This window comes from Corapipo altera, unplaced genomic scaffold (genome assembly GCF_003945725.1).
Source record: "Corapipo altera isolate COAL_440 unplaced genomic scaffold, ASM394572v1 118, whole genome shotgun sequence".
NCBI lineage: Eukaryota > Metazoa > Chordata > Aves > Passeriformes > Pipridae > Corapipo > Corapipo altera.
The window spans coordinates 660162-667155 of record NW_020884991.1 but is presented as its reverse complement, the minus strand read 5'-3'; the positions used below and the strand labels follow the sequence as shown (position 1 = coordinate 667155).

The following is a 6994-nucleotide window of genomic DNA, read 5'->3' as shown; positions in this document are numbered from 1 at the left end:
CCAAAGTAATAAACAAACGTCGCGTTAGGTCAAGATTGATGGTGTCCATGCAATAAAAACGGGCCAGGTCAGGAAGGAATAAAATTCAATCAGAGCTCGCGGAATCATTTTTCAGGGGACAGAAAGACAGAAAAGGAGACGGGGGTCAAGGGAGACGATGTCGCCATTCACAATACACCAGCCGGGAGGGAGGGGGGCGAGGGTTAACGAGCGATTGTTTTTTATCAAGCGGAGCCTAATTGAACGAAACAATAGCTGCATCGGCGGAGGAGGTCCGCCTCCTTGCCCTGTAGTTGGGGGCCGGGCGACAGCCCCGTATTTCGGGGGGCACCGGGGACCCCTCGCAGCATTGCCGTGCCCCCCATTTTCCCTTAAAATTATGCACACGCACCTGGGGCAACGGGCAGGTCTTGTCCTAGGCCGGGGGCTGGAAGTGCAGATAGGGGTAGCGAACGGTCGGGTGTGTAGGGGAGGAGAGCGGGAGAGCCCCTCATTTCGCAACAAGGCGTCGTAAAAGGCCTGCTTGGGACGGCCGGAGGAGTAAGCCCCAACTCTCCCGAGGGTAACTTTGGCTGGTCTGCCCGAAACAGGAGCCCTCGGTGTCACTTGCAACTAACTCACTGAGTTTAGTTCGGTGGTAACGCTGTTGGCGTCCAGCGATTTGGCAAGCGGCTGCGAGATGGTATTTGCTGGACGCTCGACGGCCGGGGGGTGTTCAGCAGCGTTCAGGGAGAAGACACCAGCACAACCCCGCGGGGAAACCCCTGTGGTCCGAGGGGTATGTTTTCGTCCCGGCCTGTTTCACTATTGTTTTGTGCGGCGCGGGGCTCCCTCCCTCCGTTTAGCCGGCAGCGTCTTTGGTGGAGGGGGATTTCTTCCTCCTCCCCCAAGCCAACGCATCTGTCGCACACACCTCCGCGACCTTCTAGACCCGTTAACTTGCGCCTTGCTTGGTATGCGTGTGCCACAAAATAATAGTTGTTAAAAAGTAGTTTGATGGGGAGGGGGAAAGGCAGTTCGGGCTACCGATGAGATCTCCGGCTGAAATGGAATTGGGTGGTCGGCATTTTTTTTGCCCCCGAAACAAACACAGCTTGAAACTACTTGGGTGGGCAGAAGGGAACAATTTGTGAGCCAGAGAGCAAGGGAGCTGGGCAGGCAGCCGGCCTGCAACTTACCTGCTGGAGACTTTCACCTGACCTTTAGGTGTCAGGGGGCTTGCTTGTGCAGCGTATTACCCCCACGTTCAGGTCAGCTCCTTTAGACTGCGTTCAGCAGAATTAAAACGACAACAATGAAACCCCCAAACTGGAATCGCCCCTCCTTTCCAAGCCTCCATCACCCCTGGGGAGAATCCAGGAAAACCAACACATTTAGAATCATTAACTCTTAAAATAGCTGAATTTCCTCCAATAGAAAAAACGTAAATTATTACACTCACGAGTTCAGCATATTTATATATTATACGAATCGATGAATAAACAGGTCATATCACTAGAACCGTCATCCCTCGGAAGGCAAGCGGTCGGATCAGAAAAAACGCCATTGCCGTTTTCCCCAAAACATTCCTGGAATTTATTTACTTGCCAGAACATTTAAGCGGCCGACTTTAATTTCTTTCGTTTATACTTTTTTTTTAAAATAAATATTTAAAATAAGGAAAAAGAAGAATGTTGTCCATTGAACGATAATGTAAAAATACTGATAATATCATCCGTAGCAGAAGAGAATTGTTTAAACAATGTCGGTGCTTGCAAGATTGCCCAGTATAAATACATTTGCAGTGCCTTTTTGATGCGAGTTTCTAGTGGAACTCTTTCTCCTGCATGTGTTCTGTATATGCATTTCCCCGGTCCGATTGTGTGAAACAGGGCTAAACCCTTTAGCTAGCGGAGGGCACGTCGCTCTGCTAGTCCCGTCGCCCGGGGCCGGGGATGCCCGGCTGCCTGCGGTGCAGGACGAGGCGCAGGCGGCGGGCCGGTGCCGGCGCTCACACACCTCGCCCCTGCCAGCGAGGAGCTGCTCGCCGTTTTCCCCAAGCGAGGATTTATGAAAGTGTTGGCGGCCAGCGCTTCTAACCTCGCCTTTCAAGGATGAGATGGATTTTAAACTGAATAACGAATTGCAGAAAAATTACGACTTTCTCCCGACGCCCTTTCCCACCCCCCAAGCTCTCCCCCGAGGGTGTGGGACGGTGGTGGAGCACGGAATGCATCGGTGCGAGCTCATTAGCTAAGGAAAGTTTGCAATTAGCGTCTGCTGCTGCGAAGCGACCTCTCCTCCGCCTGCCTCTCCTAGCCCCCATCACCAAATAATTGTAAAGTATCTGTTGATGTTTTTCTTCCACCCGTCAAAACGTTGGAGCCCTGCCTGCTCCAGGGCTCCGTCCTGGGTTTGTTGTGTCTGGAGACAATGCTCCGCCAGCGAACCATCAGAGGTGAAGGGGGGTCACAAGGGGAGGCAGGAGTGCGGCCCTGCGAGCCGACTCGGGGCCTCCCACCCCTGCAAACCTGCCGCCCACAGGCGGGAGGGGCGGCGACCCCCGGCCGGTGCCCCTCTCCCCGCGCTGTCCCGGGGCAGCCCCGAGCACGCCTTCCCGGCTGGGCGAGTAGCGGGAAGAGGATGTGACCCTCATGTCCGCTCGGGGAGACGCGGCTGCTTTATGTGCAAGGGGCCGGGGGAGGTGGCGGCGGGGACTCTTCCATTCCACCAATTTACACCTAAATTTTATTTTTCTAAATACACTTACAGCAGTCGATGCGTTTCCGAGCGCGAACAGAGCCGTCCGCGGAGCTGCCTTCCCACCACCACCCTACCCCGGCGTCTGCGTACCCGAGGAGTGGGGCTACCCCCCCTTCAGCCCCCGTTTGCTTTTACCCCTTCGGGCTGGCGCTCCGAGCGTCGAGGTGTACTTTTAGATGGCGCTGGCGGTTTTGCTCCGCGACCCCGAGGAAACCCCCGTCGCTTTGTCTCGCCGACCTTCCGCACCGGGGCCGGGGAGGAGGGCGGCGGGCGGGCCTGGCTGCGTAGCCGGCGGGCCCTGGGCCAGCGCCGACCCCCGGCCCGGCCTGGTTTGCAGAGGTGGTGAGGGTTTGTGTTCCCGCGGGGCCACCCCACCGCGGGCCGCCGCCGCGCTCCTTGCTGCCTACGGGGACTCTGCAGCCCACGAGTGTCCGGTGGCCCCGAGCGGCCCTGAAAGGCCTCAGAAGACGGAAAAATAAGAGGAATAATTTAAGAAGGGGCGTTCGTGGCAGTTTTACCTTTGGCAAGACAGGTTTCTGGGGAAAGGCAGCGGCCCGCACGGCGGAGGCGAGGGGCTGAGTTATGGCTAAGAGACGTGGGGCGGCGGCGGCGGCGCTGACAGGCGGCGGGCGCGGGGGAGCGAGCTCGGCCGTCGCTGGTCGTAATTCCCGGAGTTGCCGGGCAGGGAGCCGCAGGCAGGGCCGGGCCGGCCTTCCCCATTGTGCCCCAGTCCTCTGCAGCCCACTGGGCAGGAGCTGGACCACTCTCCTCTCCCTGCCCATCGGAGCCCCCTCTTCCCGACGGGGCGCACGCCCGGGGAGCTTCCACCACCCAGCGCTGGCATTACTATCCCACTTCTCCTCTTAGCAGTGGTGCAGGGTTGAACCTCTCTGCTTCGCACAGCGTAGTGGGGACAGGCTGCCCGGGCAGGGGCTCCTGGCGGGCTCCAGGGCCCGTTTTTCCGACCTCGGACAGGGCAGAATGTCCGTAAGCTGGACACAACCACCAACCAGCCTTTCCCCGCCGGTGCCACGCAGCGGATCCGAGAAAGGATACACCCAGCTTGCCTTTTGCTTTGTTCGGTGCTGCTGCTGCGGGTGGTGGGACGCTTGTGAAAGACGTGGGAGATTAAAGGCATGCTCGGTTATTTACTGCTGGAGCTGCCCTTTTCCATTAACGAAGGTGTAGTGACTCCGTAAGAGACTTGAGACGGACAGTGGGGGGTTGTATCTTCTGAACCTGGACGCACAAAACGCTTGACGTGCACACTAAGCTGATGTACAGAACACAAGTCTGTAACTGTGTTACTATTAGCTACATATACAATATCATTTCCCTAAATCGTAGTGTGTTAGTGTTTTGTTTTAGGGGTGTTTTTTTTGGTTATTATTTATTTCAAGACGTGGTCCCATGGTCATTGCAAAGAGTGGTACTTTAGAAGCAATTAAGAATTAGGCAAGGAAGGTAGCGTAGAGGGAACTGAAAAGCAATTCAGACCTTTGCCAAATGGTCCAAGGCAGCGGGGCAGTGTGCGTTTTGTCCTATCACAACCAGTAGTGTGGTTTTTTCCTTCTTAAAAAGGCAGCAAAAAGCACAAGGCCACCGCGGAGGGACGGCTTGGTCTAGTATCAGTTTTTGCTTTCCCATCCTTTTTCTCTCTCTGTCGGCAATATAGAGAACGAAAACAAATTATGAGAACGCTTCTCTTGAGTGCACTACACTTAAACATACCAAAGAAAAAAAGCCTGAAGTCGAAGTTTTCAGGTCTCTACAGAGTTGTCTAAACTAATATTCAGATGTACCAGCAAGACTCCCAGTGAATCACTGTAAGCAAAAAAAAAAAAGTAGTTCTCAGCAATACAAATATGTGTTATCATAAAAGTGCTATGATACTTTTAAAAATTACTGTGATTCCATGCGCCACCCGCAGCCCCTGACTGCTTGTCCGAGGCACTGCGAGGGGGGCAGCCCTCGGTGAGGTCGGGCAGGAGGAGCTCGTCCCCTCCCCTCAGCGGCCCCAGGATGGGGAGGCTGGGTCTGGGCACGGGGCACCACTTCTCCCCTGGCGGAGTGTGCGGCGGCAGCCCGCAGAGCACAACCACAGACGTGCGGCCACATACGGGTGGGTGCCCACGGCAGAGGGGGCAAGCGCTTACTGCCAGGGCTGTATAGCACATTCGCGTGGTGTGAACGCTGCGGGAGGGGACACCTAATGCAAGGAAGGGAGTTTATTGTTAGTTTACTCCAGAAAAAAAAAGGCACAGCTGCGGAGTCATACCCGTTCGAGGAAAAAACACCCAAGGAAGCTTTATATAAATATACCCACGCGTGAAGGTATATACGCGCGGGATGACAGGGAATGTGTGCGTGATGCTGCAGGGAGCTCCAGGCCTTCCCACGGACGGAACTGTGCGACCAACTCGGCGTTGGTTTATGCTGGGAGAGCGCCGGTGCCCCGCGGAAACTGTGCGTGGGGGCTGGAAAACCTCACACGCGTAGGGCAGCGGTAGGAGCGAGTGCAACGGGGACATCCTTCCCTCTCCTGTCCTCTCCGCCCTGTGAGGGCTCGTACACCGTGCACCTGTAGGAAGGATCCCAAGCAGCGCCTGGGCTTCCACGTTTTCCTTTCCCCCTTGTGCTGGCATGGTCGAACTTTCGAGGGGACAGCCCCAAAGGAAGCGGCTGTTTGGGCTGCCCGGGTGCGCTCCCCTCCGCGCTGCGCGTTTTACACGGCACCTCCGGCAAATGCCGCCGTTGGCGACCGCTGCACCGAGCACCCTTTCTCAGGCCGGCTGGCTCCCCCCCCAGGCTGCTCCCCAGCTTTTCCTGTCACCCCACATCACTTCCATCAGGCTACCCCTCCCGCGCCCAGCTAGAGCCACAGCCCCTAGCTCCGTGCTCAGCCACCTCCCTCCACTTTTAACAGCGGTGTCCCCCTATAGAAAGTAAAAAAGCAAGAGATGAACTTTGAGAAAGTGTATTTCCTGTGTATGTCCCGCTTGTGTTTCTCACTCTTTGCTTACTTCCAGGCAAAAAGCTAAAACGATGGGAGTAATTGATGGGTGGAAGATCCGAAACCAACGGGAAATGTATGGGCTTGACGACCTCTGGATAACCCGGGTACCTTGGCACAAAAAGCAAGAAAATATTTACTCACCTTGAAGTTTCTGGTTTTTTTAAAGCTTTTTTATTTATTTAGTTTTTATTTCTTTAGTCATCTTTTGAGATGGTTCAAGTTCCCGTCTGAGGTTTAATTATAGTAAGCAGGAAAAGGGTGGAAGGGGAATGGGTTAATTCTGGGGAGAGGGGGTCAGAAACCAAAACACCCTAAACCCCCCGGATTGAGGTGGTGCGGGAGAAAAAGGCTTTCTGTGACTCATGCACACTCTGAAATGAAGATCTGAAAAACACATTCAAGCCCCGGCTTGACTGGTTTGAAAGCAATTCCAGCAATTAGGAATTAATTCGGCATGGTCAAAAGGCGATTTCACTGCAAGTTATATCAAGTTATCCAAACTTTAGCAGAGTTCAAGTGGTGGAAATGGGCCGCTGGGGTGGAGGTAAGGCTGCAGAAAAGAAAACCAACGATTGTTCAGGAAAGGCCAAAGAGGGGAAACCGTGGAGCAAGGAGGGATGGTGAGCCCATGTTAGCGCCAGAGGTTTGCTGATGTTGTTGTTGGAGGAGAAGGAGATTGTGGGGTGGAGGGCAGGGGATGCTTTGTTTCTCAAATGGGAGAAAGTACTAAAAACATGCTGGAGGTCCTAGGTAATAGAAAGATGAGTCTTAATTAAAAAAATTAAATCAGTGGGCTTGTTGCCTGATCAATATTTCAGGTTCAGTATGACCCTTCTCTAATTAATGGCAGGATACAGAGTTAGTCCAGGCAGGGCTGACCTTGGGATGATCTGTGGAGCAACAGGCACTGGGAGGATGTGGAGGGAGGGATAAAACTGGGTTTGCACACACAGGCAGGCCAACAATAAAACCGTCACAGGGAGGGGCAGGTACCAACCCCGGTGGCTTATGGCAGTGCTGGCCATGGGTTGTATCCCTGGCATGGCTCCTCTGATGCCTGCCCAGCCCAGCCAGGGATCAGGCATTGGGATTGTTCCTCATGAGCTCCACGTCAGCGTCTACCATCTCCCTGACCAGCTCCTGCAAGGAGGGAGAGAGACAGATCAGGGCCCCAGTGCAGGGGCAAACAGGCAGTACATCAGGAATGCCCCAGAGCATGACAAGCCCCCTGGCCTC

At 54.7% G+C, this 6994-nt stretch overlaps 1 protein-coding gene across 2 annotated transcripts in view; it reads right to left on the bottom strand.

Moving 5' to 3' along the window:
* Positions 1–5913: 5913 nt before the first annotated feature.
* GMDS (GDP-mannose 4,6-dehydratase) overlaps positions 5914–6994 on the bottom strand; it is a 417587-nt gene continuing 416506 nt past the window's right edge. Inside the window, exons 11-12 of one of the 2 annotated variants that reach the window (XR_003531447.1) lie at positions 6756–6898; positions 5914–6308 (exon numbers count right to left, since the gene is read on the bottom strand). Coding sequence is in view for 1 of the 2 variants with exons in the window: in XM_027666309.1 (XP_027522110.1) it covers positions 6836–6898 (63 nt within the window). In the remaining variant the exon portion in view is untranslated. Of the gene's footprint in view, positions 6899–6994 lie in introns of both variants that reach the window. The other variant, XM_027666309.1, reaches the window with a different exon arrangement.